Raw genomic sequence first — 17,429 nt, 5'->3', positions numbered from 1 at the left:
TGTTGTCTTACAAAAAAGTAGTATTTTTTCTTTCTTCCATATGGTTATTGCCATGGTTGATTGCTAGCAGGTACACCTACATTTTATGTTTTGAATGTCACAAAATCTAAGAACTGTTCCAAAAAAGCATCTCCAAAGTGCAGTGTTTGTGCTTAGGTCTTTACCGAAGGTGCAGGCCATGGCAGGCATTTGATTTAAGGAAAGAGCTTTATGAAACAATGTTTAAAGAGCTATATAAATTATTTCCAAGTGGACATGCAAATTTTCTTCTTCGGTCTGTGGTGGCCTGCCCTGGCATCTGTTGTGCTATTAGCATTCATGATCACCCTAAATATTTTAAAGTTTATCTCAGAAAATCAGGAGTCGATTCCCACAACATGACATCGGGCCTCTTTCTTTAATGAGATGACAACCCAGATTCAAACATTCCCGATAGCTGCTGAATCTGGACACATCCAGAAGTGTCCAAAAACATATAAAAACCAAAAACAACAACAGAAGAACAGTTCTCATGGGGTGAGGATGGAGCAATGAAAGGGGAGTAGGTTCTCACCTTCCTGGTGAGGATTTCTTTCCCTGTGTTGTGAGATACAGAGGAAGGTGCCGGAGCTCTGTGCTGAGCTCTCTGCAGAGACTCTGTTCTTTCTGAACTGAATAGGCTAATTGATGCCCAGCATATTACGAATTTGTGGGACTGAAATTAAAAAGCAGCAGAGCTAAAGGTGGGTGCAGCTTCTGCAATAGAAAAGACGCTGCTTTTCTCGGCGATGGGAAGCAAACTCTGCTTGCCGTGACACCCACACAGCCCCTTTGTTTTCAGCAGCTCCCCAGCAGTGCCTCCACCAGCCTGTTCCCAGGTGCCACCGACAGCAGCGCTTTCTCTTTGTTAGTGCCTCACCTCGGAGGCAGTCCTGCTTTCACTGAACTCAGTGGAAATTGGTGAGTAACTGTGATGCTTAAATACATCTCTAGTGCCAGGATAGATTTCACGCAGCCCTGCCCATCTTCAATAAATGTTAGCTTCTCGTTGCAGTTTTCTCTGAAGTGACATCTATTGAATGGGAGAAGACCCGTGGGAAAACAAGGAAGTGACAGCAGTAGGGTTTTGAAAGATGCACTTGGGAGCGATAGATGTGCATGTTTATTGAGTACATCCTTTACAGCCTCCTAAGAGGATTTTTCTCATATAACTTCAGTTGGATGAAAATCTTTCTGCCTGGTAGATTTGATATCTTTAAGTATACTTTATGTTTTCTTGTGAAAACAGACAAATAAAACCAACATTGTGTTCTTTACATCCCAAAGTGCTACCCACTGGTCCAGAATGTCTGAAGCTTTCGCACCTATTCCCCACTTCTGCTAATGCTGTGCCAGTCTTGATCCGGTGGAAAGAGAGCCACTGTTAGGAATAAAACGATCTGCTTCTCTGCCTCCTCACTCTGATTTCATAAACCAAGTGCGAGATGCCTCTCTGCCTTGGTCTCATCCTCCTCATGCCTATGCCCGATGGCTCCTGGTTTATTCCGCAGCGTGGATGTGGTGCGGAGCCGATGGGGACAGCTGGATGTCACGCCGGTGCAGCAGCCAGGTGCAGAGCAGAACACGAGATCCAGCACAGCGTGCATCTTCACCATGGGGCAAGCTTATCATAACCCAAAGGTATCTTTGGCTCAATACTACAAGCCCTTTAAAAATATCCATTTTCTTGTTCAGTGAACAAGAGATTCTCAGCCTGAGAATCTGTCGGGCACAGTATTACTGCAGTATAATTTAAAGTCTTAAATTGCAGAGATTGCTTGCTGGTAGTCTCCTGATATATTGTGATTTTATGATGCATGTATCAGAATGGAAATAGTATTAAAGGCAAGATGAATATTTCCTAAATAATTTTAGATATCTTTATGATACTGGTCCCTCTAGTATCAAGATAAACTTTATGATAGAGTCATCTGTGTACTTCCAAAAGCTTTTCCTATCTGCCTATGCCATGCTTAGTTAATCGACTGGAGAGTGATTTCTGCTTATGAATCATAACTTATTAGGAAGGGAAAAGTGGATGTGGAAATGACAGAAGAGACTGGGAGCTAAATTTATAAATAATGATAGCAACTGACAGCTGATCTGATCTCAGATCAGAAAACTCTTGAGTAGCAATGCCAGGCATTGGGTTTTGGTGGATAGTCAGGGTAAGGTGGGAGAAAGAATTAATCCAGCTCTACTTGGACCTTCCTTTCAGCTGGCTTAAGTAGGAATGGAAATCATAGAATCATAGAATCATAGAATGCCGAAGGTTGGAAGGGACCTCAGAGGTCATCGAGTCCAACCCCGCTGCTCACGCAGGGTCACCTAGAGCACGTGGCACAGGGCTGCGTCCAAGCGGGTTTTAAAGATCTCCAAAGAAGGAGACTCCACAACCTCTCTGGGCAGCCTGTTCCAGGGCTCTGTCACCCTCACAGTGAAGAAATGCTTCCTTAAGTTCCTGTGGAACTTCCGATGCTTCAGTTTGAAGCCATTTCCTCTAGTCCTATCACTGTCCACCACTGAAAAGAGGCCGCCCCCCTCCTCCTCACTCCCTCCCTTGAGGTATTTATACACGCTGATCAGGTCCCCCCTCAGCCTCCTCTTCTCCAGGCTGAACAGACCCAGCTCTCTCAGCCTTTGCTCATAGGGCAGATGTTCCAGGCCCCTGATCATCCTCGTAGCCCTGCGCTGGACTCTCTCCAGCAGCTCCACATCCCTCTTGTACTGGGGAGCCCAGAACTGGACGCAGTACTCCAGATGTGGCCTCACCAGGGCTGAGTAGAGGGGGATGATCACTTCCCTCGACCTGCTGGAGACGCTTTTCTTAATGCACCCCAGGATCCCGTTGGCCTTCTGGGCCACCAGGGCACACTGCTGCCTCATGGTCAACTTGTCGTCCACCATGATACCCAGGTCCCTYTCTGCGGGGCTGCTCTCCAGCAGGTCCACCCCTAATCTGTACTGGTGTCCAGGGTTATTCCTCCCCAAATACCTGTAAAGCAGTAGTTTTGAAACTCCCTTGAGACTTTCAGGCTTTTTGCCTTTTTATTTATACTAATTGACTGTCTTTAAAATATTTTGCCCTGGAAAAATGCACTGATCTATGTTTTTTACTCATCAAAGAGTTATTACATTAACTATTACATAAAATAGGTACATTGTATTAGAACCACTGGATGATTGTTATTACAGAACTCTCTATAAGTGGTGGTGTAATTTAACTATGATTACTCAGACATCATAGTGGGTTATTTTTATCCAAAGAACTGATAGTGACTTGGAGTTGGTTACGCTTGTGTGAGCTTGTTTTATGAAGCAAAAAAAGTGTGGCTGAAACAAGTGCTTTACAGGTGATGGTAGGACAGAATTCAATCCAAGCCTTCAATTCAATCCAATCCAAATAGATAGCTTCCTTGTGAACTGGTATTTATCTAGGATTAATACAGGGACTAACTGTACTGCACAGCTGAGGGCGGATCATATGTTTTTCTTAAAAGCTAGGAAGTTGGGTTTTCAACTTAGTTTGTGCAAGTGATATTTATTCCTGGTTTGCTCTGGGACATACTAAGTCACCATTATAAAAATGGAAAGTCCTTAAGCTGAAAGGGCTTTTATTTTCAAATAAAAATCAGGGTAAAAATCCACAGAATTACTTAAAAATACCTTTGTGGACCTCTTCACAAATCTATCTTAAGACCTTATTTCTTTTTCTAATCAGCTTTATCTGCACTGCAGCTGCTCTGACTACCAAGCAGCTTTCTGGAGTCTGAACTCCTGTGCACTTGGACAAGGCTGCCTTAATGGACTTTGTTAAATTCCCCAAAATATAGTGGGGGAAAACTGCTTCTTTCTCTCCAGTCACCTTGCTAATTTAACATCTCTAGTATGAGTCACTTGAAGTTTGTGCTTTCAATTGGAGCTCATCCTGTTGTCTAGATCTATATAGCGTATAGCGATTTAGTGGTGTCACAAGGGTACACATGGTGCTGTCAACGTGCTCTAACTTGATTTGTTTCAATGTGTTTGCAGTAAATGTCTCAAGTGGGGAGCTTGCTTCAGTGCTCCTTGTGCTTCTTCCTTGGGACGTGCCCCAGTGTCACTGAGGAAAACAGAGTATTTTTGCCAGCTGAAAAAGAACTTGAAATACAGACTGTTCATGTTGGTAATGCTGTTGCTTGTGCTTAACTGCACAAGGAGATGACATGTCCCTCGGAGAGATGATCAAGGCCAAGATCATCCTCCTGCTGTGCCCCTGAGGACAGACAACTTCTCTAGACCCACAGGAGAGGTGGAGGGGAAAGAAAACAGGTGCCTCTGTGGGACTGCTGAGGTAAAAGGCTGTAGATTTACATTTGAATTTCATCTCTGCTCTAGTTAACGTCGAGGCATCTGGTTGTCCTATGAAGCAGGTTTCTTCAGAAGTAAGACAGGAAGCAATATAAATGTCTGATATTGGTTGTCATCCTTTTCCCCAGATGGGGAAGATGGCCTCTCGGCAGCACAGCAATGTTCCTGGGTCTTTTCCTGTGTGAAGGACAGACAGAAAGTGTGACAGAGGGACAGGGAGAGACAGAAGTGCCAAGACCCTTTGGGCTGTGACTATATTTCCACACAAATGCTACAGGTTCAGGAGACCAGGATGAGCAATGGAGGAGGTAAAGCAGGAGCAGCTCAAAGACAGCAGATAGCTGGTGGCAAGGCTATGTCCGTCAGGAAAATGTTTTCCTGCTGCATCTGGTTATCACCTTTTGTACATCTGGGTGCTTTAGGCAGTGGCATCAGTTATAAGACGAGTTAGCTGATAGAATTGAGCATGAATTCACCATAGCCTTCATGGGCAGAATCCTGTTCAGAAAATTCCATGGCTTGTGACTTCCATCCACCTGCCTTAGGTTCACTGCACAGAAATATCTGACCAAGACCATGCTTTCTAGATGTATACTTACCTTCAACAGAGATATATCAGTAGGTTTGCTGCAACAGGCTGTCTGTTGGATCTACCAGAAGTAAGAAATCTGAGCTATTGCAGCCTGGCCACTTCCAAATAGAAAAAGACATGTTAATGGAAAGCTAAATCATATGAAAGCTTTATGGCCATGCCTCTTCCATCATCTCCTGTCTCACAACTTTTCAGGCAGCCGTTTTCCAGCTGTTTGCAGGCCATTGTGGTCCCATCACAGGGTGCTGGTGGCGGGGTGTGCCCAAGGCACAGCAATGTACTGGCATCTGTAAATATCTCCAGAGAAACCAGGCTGCTCTTCTCTTGTATTCTGAAGACTGACAGGGCAGGGGTTGGAAATGGAAGAAACCTGGGGCTTTAAAAACAGATCTATATGCTCTGTAAACCTGGAGAATGTCTGTATGGTGATGCTTGAACAGATTAAATATGACTGCTTCTCAAATTTCCAAGGAAGAAAGATGTTTAACATGGGCCTTGCTGCAGGGAGCAGTTCAGAAACCACATGCTGATATTTGCTTCTATTTTCCTTCATTTCTAACCAAGGTCCAGCACCTAGACCTCTTCCTTTGGGCGCTAACAGGGCCTCAATCTGCAAGTTCGGTGCTGACTGATCTTGCAAGGCGTGAGCTGGCTGATGCTCAGTAGTGTATAACATAGGTGGAATTTTTTGTTTCCATAGATTTTTTTTTGTTCGTTGCTTTCTCTGTTACAACTCCCTTGCGTGCACTTTGACTTACACTTTTGCAAACCCTTCTGTGGCTCTCGGTGACTGCAGAAGCTCTGACATCTGTACCTGGAGTGAGGGTGCCCTCAGAGACGGGCAGCAGCCATCTCAAGTTACCTGAGGGAACAAAGCGTTTTCCACCAGAGCGACAGGTTTCCCATCACAGATATAATTACTCTGCAGCGTAAGATCCTGTCATAACCTGAATGGTTCATTGGTTTCATACGGCGTCTCTCTCTTAGTCCTTGAAGGAGGGCAATTTGTGGTGCATGTTGAAGTTGCAAGATGACCAGCATCAATAAAAATCCATCGGAAGTTATTTCAGGAAATCCTAGGTAAAATATGCCTCCTGGTTATTGGCTGTAAATGAGAATTAGTTGCTTGCCTGGTATCAGTATTTTGAAAAGTAGTTCATGTTTAGAAAGCGTTTTGTGAGCTTCAAAAGTTAAATCCAAGAGGCATATAGTGCGTCTTTTCTATCTGTATGATTTACTTATTGCTTAGTTGTAGTAACTAAGTAGAATCTTCAGATGAAGAGTTAAGTCATCCGCTATCTGATACTTTTTAACAAGCAAAATTTTAGGGTGCTGCATATTCTAATAGCCTCGTGGCATTGCTGCTGTGATTTGGAGGATGTGACTTTGCCACCTGTACTGTTGCTGTCTACAGCATAAGCAGTGCAAGTCATGCCAGGTAGCTGGCGTTTCCTGCGTGGCACCAGGGCTCAGTGCCGCTCTGCAGAAGACTCTCCCAACTAACACCAAAGGGTTCACAGAATCACAGAATGGTTGAGGTTGGAAGGGACCTCTAGAGATCATCCAGTCCAACCTTCCTTCCAGGCCCAACTCAGTCTCTCTTCAAGTGGAGAGGGTTCTCAAAGGGTTCTGAAAACACGACAGCCCAACCATGTGCCCGCTGGCTGAATGGCTCGTGTGCTTGGGAGTGCCACAGTATTGGGTATAAACTCTCAGAAGTAGAATTGTCTACCTGGACACTGCATATGGTGTTATTTGTACGGGCAGAGATTTTTCTGATCTCATTTTTGGACCCAATATGCCACAAGGGTAGATTTTCTTTCAGGAACTGTGGCTTCTGAATAGATCACAACCTTCCCCCAAATAGCCTTCCTTTGGTGTTATTGGTGCTTCTGATCTTCGTGCAGTATTGATTTTGTTTAATATTTTTGTTAATGACTGTCACAGAAAACGTGTTAATTGCTCAATTGGATTACGCCAGGACAGAGGAGAATCTGAATATCTAACAGTAGGATCCAGATGACTTAGAGGGTTAGACTACCAGAAAGGGGTGAAATTCAACAGTACAGAGTGAAAGAGTAAACATGATGACTTAGTAACAAAATCTTCTATTGTGAACTGAGAGTCTGTTAATTTGATATGAGGGAGGTATCACAACAGGTCACAGAGTAACTAATGTGTGGCAGCTGTGAAGAAGACCCTGGGACTAATTAAGAAAAAAAATATGTCCAGTAGAGAAATAAGTAGTTAGGCCAGTGCAGCAGACAACGTAAGGCCTCTCGTAGGATGTCTGCATACAGAATTTCTATGAAAATGAATCAACCCTGAAGATGTTCAGTAAAGGTGGAGAGGTAGGAACGTGCCTCTTCTGTAAGAAGAAAGTAGGAGATCATGGTGGTTTTAGTCATTCACTAAAGCGAATGTTTGAAGAGGGAATTTGGGGCTAGATTCAGAGGATCAAGCATGAGAAAAATCAGTTCTAAAGAGATGGCTGGTGCAAGGACAAATCAATATAAATGGAGTGTGAATAAGCTAATGCTGGAAATTAAAAGAAAGGTCAAAACCCACATAGTAATTAGGTTCTGGGAAAGTCTTTTAATATAAAATGAATGAGAAAAAAAAGTTGCTTTTAAAAAGGAGTTTGGTAACTTTATGTAACACTTATTAACTTTATAGTAAAAAAGAATGCACTTTACAGGAATGCTCCTACTCTGTATAAATTAGCTAGATACAGTTATTTCAGCAGTCACCACTTTCTGTCTGTCTGAAGTATTAAAGGAAAATATTATCTGGGCATAAAATGCTACATGTCTGTCTAGGGCAATTTGGAGGTTTTTACAGGGTTGCTATACAAAGTATACAGATTTGGAAAAATAAAAAATCTCAGTGAAGAGTTTGTGCAGACTTTGTTCAATAGGCACTTACCTTTATGTTTCCTCCTTCTCTAATGTACTTTATCTTTTTCTAAAACCATGACAAATTTACTAGTAGCGTGGCTGCTTTGAAGCTTAATTAAATTCATCTGACCTTTGGCTGATTAAAGGCTCTCCTTTAAAGAACATGTTTACTGATAGATAAAAAAAAATATTTCTTTTTTATTTAAACATTCTCACCTATTTAACGACAAAGTATAGAAGATGTGTTATTGTTTGAGTCTGTCAGCCTTGGTGAGTCACTACTACAATGTGGTATCTTTGCATTGTGCTAAAAATTTGCCGAAGAACCTTTGAAAGCTGAAGTAGCTGAGGGGGACCTATTGGTGAAATGGATACCTGCTATACCAAAGGGTGGCAAGCTGTAGGAAAGTGTTCAACAGCACAAACATTAAAAAGTAAAAAGCTACCGAAGGCTCTCAGTGGATACATGGTGAACTCAAATGTGAGTAATCCACATTAATTGAAGAACTGGCTGCACCCGTAAACATATTTCTATAATTGCAATGAAAGGTTCTTGAGATTTCCAGGCACTTCTGATATGACACAGCACTTCTGAAGTGTAAGGAATTAGGCTAAGCCTTGGCATTTCACTGTCTGCTTGAGCAAGTGACCAACATGCAAATATTTCATTCTAACAGTGTAATTACTGTCCATTCCCTGTATTTCACAGCTGTCTTTCTGAAGGTATATTAATTGCTTACAAAATATCTACACATTGCTATAGTCCTCACTGAGACTTAGTTCCTTCCATAATTTCTACTGTGTGTGGCTTAGTACTATGAAAACATATGAAAAACATAGTACTACTTAGTACTATGTCAGCAGGTCAAGGGAGGCTCTCCTCAGCTCTGGTGAGGCCGCACCTGGAGTACGGTGTGCAGTTCTGGGCTCCCCAGGACAAGAGAGATGTGGAGCTTCTCGAGAGGGTCCAGCTGAGGGCAATGAAGATGATTAAGGGACTGGAGCATCTCTCGTATGAAGAGACACTGAGTGAACTGGGCCTGTTCAGCTTGGAGAAGAGAAGGCTGAGAGGGGATCTGATTAACATCTGTAAATACATGAAGGAAGAATGCAGGGAGGAGGGGGCCAAGCTTTTCTCAGTAGTGGCCAGTGATAAGACAAGGGGTAATGGGTGCAAGCTAAAACACAGGAGGTTCCATCTCCAGGTGAGGAGGAACTTCTTTACTATGAGGGTGACAGAGCCCTGGAACAGGCTGCCCAGGGAGGCTGTGGAGTCTCCTTCTCTGGAGGTCTTCAAAACGCACCTGGATGCCACCCTGTGCCACGTGCTCTGGGTGTGCCTGCTTGAGCAGGAAGGTTGGACTAGATGATCTCTAGAGGTCCCTTCCAACCTTTAAGATTCTGTGAAAGATCTTTGGACAGGAACTGAAGAAGGTGCTATCCACTTAGAAGCATGAAGTAAATATTTCTGAAGTTTCTATATTGATAGTCTCACATAATCAGAGATCAAAATCAGCTTAGGCTACAACATAGAAGTACAGCAACTAGCTGAAAAATAAGGACACCCAAAGGCAGTATGAGCATTTGAAATCTTCAGAAATACCCGAGATGTCCTTTGTGGGTGGTGCCTTGCTGTCTCAGAAACTCAACATCTTTCTCAAATTCCATTAACTAACACGACTTTCTCCCCCAAGCTTATTGCTGCTAACAAACTTCATGAAAGTGTGAAGACTTCTTCAAGCCTTCTAGAGAAAAGCAGGCTTTTCCCATTTACACGTGTCACCTACTTAGGTGTCTTGGATTCTCCGGAGCCATGAAGAACTTAAGGACAGGTGTTAAGAAATATAAGTGAATTTTCCACAGTAAAAAGTGTATTGAGCGAAATCCTCTCTGATAATTCACACAAAGCAAGTACAGAAATGCTCCTCACTCTCTGCCTGTGAATCCCTCCCTTTTTAAATGAGTCCTCACACCTCACAGAGCCTGTACAAGTCCTAGGCAGTCATTAGCTCGGGTGTAGTAGAAATCTCATGAATAAAGCAGGATCATCATGCACAGTGCTTGCTCCCTGCTTTGCTGCTCCCTGCTTTGCTGTTCCACTTGCACTTTGCTCTGGATGCCAGTGCACCAGATGGAAGGGCACTGCTCTGTATATTACACAACCTTATGTTTGGGAAGCACCGACAACTGAAAACAAACATATGCAGCATGGAACCGAAAAAAATCCTTTGTTTTTTTTTGTTGTTAAGACATTACTGACACCTGTTGTGTTGGACGCTGTGCCTCCGGGAGCAGAGCTTCCCAAACAAACACAGGTGCTGGGTGGAGCACTCTCGTGCAGCCGGAGGGTGGAATCAAGACCTTGTGAGCACCTCAAGCTCCTGGTGACCAGCGAGTGTCATTGCCACCAGAGCAGGGGAAATGCTCTAAGGGGAGACTAGCACATTAAAAGGCCCTAACCATTCACTGGACATAGACATGAGTGCATGTAATGGGGTTGCCCAGCCTCTGCTGTGATCAGATAGACGCTTGAGGTCCCAGAAGGGTCCCGACCTCCAGGCACTTCCTCCGTGCACCTAGAGTAAGATGGTGTGTGATAGGCAAAGTGTGGCTGCTGTGGCTACCTGAGATCTATTCTTGGCTACAACAGCATTTTCCAGTGTTTTCCTCTCAGTTGCTCCAGCATTTTTCATTCCTGCCGCATGGAGGATGCTCCATCACTCTGCCGTCACCTCCTGCAGAGGCAGATTTGATCCTGAAACTTTTCCAAAACTGGGAAAAGAGAATATGTGAGGCGCCTCCAGCAAATGAGCTACTTGGTTGAGAGAGTTAAAAAGTTGAGTTTTTAAATTACCTGGTGTTTTTTTTTTTTTTTTGGTTTGTTTTTGTAGGATCTCTCTGATCTTTTGTGTTCTGTCTTGAAAGAGGACCTGTAACCCTGAAAAACTGAATTTCCCATTATGTCTTGCTGCTGCAAAAGGGCTTTTGCAGACCCTATGCTGGGCCTGCCAGAGCTAGGGAAAACTCTCTCTTGCTCGGATGCGCTTCCAGCACAGAACTGCCAGAGCACCTTGGGGAAGCGACGTGTTTTCTGGGCCCCATCTACTGGCTGGTATCAGCAGAATGATGCAGCCAACCCGCTCACTAACGCAGTGAGCGCTAGGGCCGCTTGCATCCAGTGTGGAGATGGGAGAGTAGGTAGGGAAAGCTGAGCTGGCACCGGGTCTTAAAAGCAAAACCAACCTTAGAGTGACACCGTAAGGATTGTTGGAAGAAGTAAAATTCCTCAAAAGCCTTTTGGGGCCACAAAAATTCCATTAGTGGTCAGAGAGGGTGGATTTGATAGGAACCCGTAAACCTTATTTCTGCTCACATTTTGCCTTCATTTCTGGAATGTCTCAGTTGTGTATCGAAAAAAAGTCTTTTGCCCATCAGTGCTATTCCTCGTGATTTTTCTAGCTGTATAAAAAACAAAAGTCATTGGTAATGCTGGTAATTCATCTCCTTGAAAACTGTCCTCTCTTCCTGTAGTTTAATAAAGTGAGAATGCCACAGAGAACCATTTCTGCTCTTGACTAACTGTGTACCTACTGGGTCACATAAATGAGGGGGAAGTTTATGCCAGTATGAATCTGAGGCAGAAAAATGCAGGATTTGTGCATGTTTGTTTTTAAAGTAGGTTTTTAAATATATATAAAATAAAAAAATATATATTTATATGTCCTTTGATTGCTTTTTAAATGAGCCTAGAGGCTCTTAAGGAATCCCCTTATCTAGGAACAAACCCCTTACTTTTCCTCACCAGAATCAATAACAGTGGGAAAAAAAAAAGTGATGTTTTATTTAGGATTTGGAAAGCAAACTATATTAGAAAACAGGATTAGCAAGGATTACTATAACCATATATTGCTATATGTAATTAATGGCTAATCCTTAAATGTTGAGCAATTATATGAGTCATCTATAATGTGGAACAAGAGAATGTGTGTCTATAGCATGCCCTGCTAACTCTGAAAGCTCAGCTGGACAGGCTTGCAAAGTAATACATTTGGTGGCATTAAAAAAGTATTACAGCTATGTGTGTGTATTATGTACAGAAAAATATAAATATACACATATGTATGCTATTTTATAAAAATATATCCAAATGCTATTACTTTTTTTCCCTTAGTATGCACAAGTATTATCATTAATCTTAAAATATGACATGTAGATTTAATGCTTTTTTTTTCTCTGTATTTTCTCTTTTCAGTTGCAAACGAGACAGGTGACAAAAATGCACGACCACTTTCACGATTTGCCCGTAAGTAAGAGTTTTTTAATTTAACTGCTTTTTATTTTCTAACTTCAACTTCTATATACTTCTATACTTTTGTCTTTGGTCGCAAGCATGAGAAGTTGCAAAAATACATGCATCACAAATCTAGTTAAAGTTGACTGCAGAGACTACAAAGAAACTTTGCTCAAGTCTTAAAACTAGCATGCTAAGAGTGTATTTAAATATGCTGGTAGTCCCTCCATCACCTTTTGCTTCACATGGGGAATTCATGTTGGGAATTTAAAGGTAGTTTGTGGTCTGAAACAACAGTGCTCTGGGCTTGAACTAAATAAAGGGGTGCATCTGTTAGCATTGCATCGACTCAGCATGAATGGATCATTAGAAACACGTGACAATATGTAGGAAGGAGGAGGAAGATGGGAATTTGTCTTCATCATACGTGAAGTTTCATGATGCTGTGTTAGCCTTTAGCACTGGAAAGTCCTCATCATTAAAGAGGAGCATTTTGCATCATCCTGGGTGGTGCAGATCAAAACATCCAAAGAATTTACAGTGCAGTATTTCACACAGTCACAGGATGGCAGTCTGAGCATGCTTCACCCAGGTAGGTAAGGCATACAAAGCGAGAGAGATTAGTGTGACTATACAATTTTGTAGACAAAGTTTAGGAAGGGGCTCTATTCCTATTAGGGGTCTTGTTTGGTTCAGGTGCATAGGGCAAAGAAAGTCACGAAGAAGAGCAATGCAAATGTAAACATTTTGAACTTCTTTATCACTTTGCCTTTTGCCTGTTATAGTTGCTAAGTAAATGGCACAGGGATGGAAGATTGTGTCAAAATACCATTTATTCCTGCCTATTTGGAATATGAGGACTTCATGCTGCTATACCACACAACCAGTAAGTCAAGTATAATGTAGAAGTCAAGCACATTTGGAACAAAGTTGGCATTTCAGTGCAGAATCTGACATTTGCAAGAATATGATTTTTGAGGAGAGAGAGATGAGGTTGTATAGGGAGCAGGTCTGAGACACAGGAATAACCAGGTCCTATTCCTGTTTTTATCCTGTCTCTCAACCAGCCAGAGAAGCCTCCCTTGCAGAGTTACAGGTGTCTTGCACTAAATGGAAGAGAACAGACTGGTAGAGGGCTATAAGCTAAATGAAAGCACAAGAAAACTACTTTGCAACACCTCATCTTACAGCCTTGTACTGCAGGGGATTAGAGCGTGGAGGTGAGACGGAGGCCACTGGCTGTTTGGCAGTAATAGAAATGCAGTGCAGAGAGGAACATTCAGATAAGCTTGTTTTGGAGATAGCCACAAAGACATGGATGATAAAGGGATGAAGGGAGATAATTTGAAGTATAAGACATTCACTGAAAAGAGTTCAATTTAGTGATCTGGGAGTCAGGTTGAGAATTCATGATGCAACATAAGTATCACAGCATATCACTAATAATGGCTGTGTGAGCATCAGGAATATAAGGTCATAATTCTGTGGGAATGGGAGAGGGAAAACTAGAATGGGAACTGCATTACGAATAGGAGGGACATGTCGTAGGCATATGCTGTACGTGTGAATGAGCTAAGTGGATGAGCCCCAGATTTATACTGAGAAAGCTCCGTAATCAACCACACATATTTTCACTGGACAAACACTGGGGTACAGATTGAACATTGAAAAACAAGCTAGCTGAATGGCAGAAAGTGCTGCAGCAGCGTTTGAGGACAGAAATAAGTCAGAGAACATTCTTGTTACACTTTTCATTTGGGTCAAAAAACAGGGGTTGGGTGTCTCCTAGGATCAAGCTTCTCACATTTGCTTAAACTATGAAAATAAAAGCAACTACTGACTTTATCATCCACACAGAAGAGGGCAGGATTTCTATTGCTCTGTAACAACCAGCCCTTTGAGGTCAATGGTAAACTCGTAGGGAATTCAGTGGGATCACAGGCTGTCACTGAACGCTTAGCAAAGCACACTCATTTTTTTCTGCGGACCTCAGTTCCCTGGAATAGCTTTCTTTCTGTGCATGCAACCAAACACAAAATGCAGGCTACAAAAATGCACATTAGCCTTGTCTACCTTGTTATCCAACAGCTCTCTGGAGAGTGGATGTTTTTCCTTTAGGGAGCAAAGAAGGGGGAAAAGCTGCTGCTATGGTTAAGTGGGTCAATGGGAATGGAGTCTGTATCCTTATCTTGTTAACTTGGCTTGCAGGGCAGCAAAGTTTTAGTGTATTTGAGCACCTACCAGAGCAAATATACCACAGATTCTTAAGCAGACTTCTGCTATTTTAAATAACACCCAGGTCTCTAGTTTTTGCCTCTATCTCAGCTATAATCATCTTTGACAGGGTACAATAAAACGAGGGAAAAGCATTTTTGCAAATGTTTACACTTACCACAGTGATTTGAAATTAAAATTGAATTAAGAGTTATTCATTCTAGTGCTGGGGCTAAGCAATTTTCTGTACTCTTAAATGTCAAAATGCTGTTCATCTAGGAGAATTTGAACTTTAGAGGAACTACTCCCCTTAGCAGTGGTTATGGTGCCTGGTATCTCACTGTGTCCTCCTGCTACAAGTGCTACAGTGTCAACTGTCTTTGAGCAGCTCTGACCGCACCTGTGGGCATTTAAGCTCTCAAAGCTTTCAGCTTTCCACCTTCTAGGCAGTGGGAAGCTTCTGCTGGACGGCTCTTCATGCAGGACCATTACCCAGAAACAATCATCTGCTGAATACACATCAGCTAAGCCTAACTGTGGGCATGTCATGGGCAGACTAAAATGTAAAAATATAAAAAATATTAGGAAATTTGATTTTTTTTTTTTTTTTTTTTTAGTACTGAAGCAGTGGTATTACCCTAGCATTGAAACTCCTGGAATGCCTAACGATAAATTATCAATGAACTAATTTCTATAGCCATTGTGTAGATATGGCTGCAATTTAGACTAATTGGTGCATGTATTTATCTAGTTATGATAGCACAGAATTCAAGGCTACCTGTAAATCTGTGTGAATATAGCTCTTGGATATTAAATGACTGCTGACAATTAAGAACAGAGAAGCATATGAATATGGGAGCTTTCCTGGCCAACTAAACTGAAAAATATTTTGGAATGAAACAGATAAATGAGGATTCTTGCTGATATACATTAATAGGCCTCTATACAGTTCAGGCCTTATAAAGCAATATTTGCTAAGAAAACAAAGAAAAAATAATAGCAAAACAAATTTGTGCCCTTTTGCAGAAACTTAGGTTCATCATCTCTACTAAACAATTAAGTGTGAGTAGCAGGGAAATATTTCAGTCTTAGGTGTATAGTCTCTTATGAGTGGTTGGCTTTGGAAATATGCTGGTTTATGAGATTTTTTTTTTTTTTATTTTGCAGAAAAATAAAGAATCCTTGGAAAAGGACTAGTAGCACAGTAGGTGTATCTTACTGCTTTGAAATCCAGGAAGATCAGTGTTGTACCTCTGTAGTGGGAAGTCTCTTGGCACTATTACAGTTAATAAACAGTATTTACCTGCTTTTCTTAGGATCTGATAACTTCCCTGTATATTTTCTGTAATGGTTAAAAGTTAGAATATGACAAAGATTCTGACTGGGATTTTCAAAAGTGTCTTAATCAGCAGGTGTTTGGACATTTTTGCAAACATGAGACTTTTTTAAATTTATTTGAAATGTAAGTCTCATATTTTCTCTGCAAAGGCAGGGAGGAGATCTAACTGAAAGGTGCTAATTGTGCTTTGTCAGGGAAGCTAGACTTACAGAGGAGAAGATGAGTTTCCTGAATGACAGTCACAAGGCACTTGGTGACACTTATAAATAACTGCAAAAAGATCATCCATAGAAATATTTTGGCATTTGAATATCTACTGAGAAAAACTGTCATTTCAGAAGGAAATAAATCTGTTTCCTTATACTAGCCCTTTATTAATATTTTACATAATCATTAATTAGTCTTAACAAGTCAATTGTATGATTTAACATGTTGAGTTTCTTTGTTAGTTCTTTGGTATAAATTACTGTCATGCCAATACATGATAAAGAGAAGCCTAAATATAATATGAAGCGGAAATTTGTTACTGACACATGTAAACGTCATATTCTATTATCAGATCTTTTTAAGGGAGACATTAGAGTTGGGATTTTAAAATGACCTTCTGAATGTTAATGTCTATTCCCACTTAGAGTAATGTCTATTCCAGTCTAGAGTTTTCAGACCTAGTCTTGCTGTGATGCACAGGTAAAGTGAAAAGAAATCTTCTGCATTTACCAGGCTATTCTGAGACCTGACAGTGTGTCTGTGTTTTTTCCTTCTTCTCTGTTTTTACAGGCTCTAAATCACAAAACTGCCTGTGGAACACCATTATCGGTGGCCTCACTGGCAACCTCAAAGAGAGGCCGAAGCCAACCATCATCAGCGACCCCAGACCTCCGGAGGAGATCTTGGCAGATGAACTGCCACCAGTGGACAGTCCTGAAGCACTGGTGAAAACATCTTTCAGGTCTGAGGGATATGAGCTTGCTTTGTTTATTCTTGAGAGGATGTCTTTTTGAAATAGATGTCTGCACTGTGAGCTTGATGGGAGAAATCAATATTGAAAGAGTCTGCAATGCTGCAGTACAAGGTTTTTGTACTGAGCAGGAGTAAAGGAAGAGGGCCATAAATAACACCAGCAGGACTGTTGTCTTTCATTTCTCAGACGTAATTAGCCTTCTTAAAAGATTATGGACCGGACATATAAATACTGTAGCTAGTCAAAATGGTTGATAGAGACAGCTTGTTACATGAAGATGTCTTTGAAGGTCAGTATTGTTGCATCTGAAAGTAATGGAGACTTACTCTTTAGGTTTTGATGATGCAGGAAAGGGCTAAAATTTTCCTATTGATGTAATGTCTTTAGAACTGTCTGGAATTAATTTTTGTAGTCAGGGAGAGAGATTCTGGCCCGGGGCTTGCAAGCAAGTGATTGCTGCTTTTGTAGAGTATGAGATACAGCCATTACTGGGTTTTCTTCTCATTTATTTAAAGATGTGAACATACCCTTGTCAGGTGTTTCTTGGAGGCATGCTTTCTGGAAATAATATTCTCCAAGAAGTGAGGTCAAGAAGCTGTGTGGGCATAGCGTGGATATGTGATAGAAATGTGAAAATTGGTGTGCCCAGGGAGAAGGAGGATAATGTGGCAGAACTGTCTTCCCTTCCCTTCCCTTCCCTTCCCTTCCCTTCCCTTCCCTTCCCTTCCCTTCCCTTCCCTTCCCTTCCCTTCCCTTCCCTTCCCTTC

The 17,429-nt window shown here is 41.8% G+C and overlaps 1 protein-coding gene across 1 annotated transcript in view; it reads left to right on the top strand.

Moving 5' to 3' along the window:
• The window catches only part of PDE1C (phosphodiesterase 1C), a 283,365-nt gene that overhangs the window by 22,591 nt on the left and 243,345 nt on the right, over positions 1-17,429 (top strand). Inside the window, exons 2-3 of the mRNA XM_026052316.1 lie at positions 12,110-12,160; positions 16,479-16,650. Coding sequence (XP_025908101.1) covers positions 12,110-12,160; positions 16,479-16,650 — 223 coding nt within the window. The remainder of the gene's footprint in view (positions 1-12,109; positions 12,161-16,478; positions 16,651-17,429) is intronic.

The sequence above is a fragment of the Nothoprocta perdicaria genome, unplaced genomic scaffold (assembly GCF_003342845.1).
Source record: "Nothoprocta perdicaria isolate Ctin4 unplaced genomic scaffold, notPer1 scaffold_87, whole genome shotgun sequence".
Classification (NCBI taxonomy): domain Eukaryota; kingdom Metazoa; phylum Chordata; class Aves; order Tinamiformes; family Tinamidae; genus Nothoprocta; species Nothoprocta perdicaria.
This window is presented reverse-complemented; position numbering and strand designations above follow the sequence as displayed.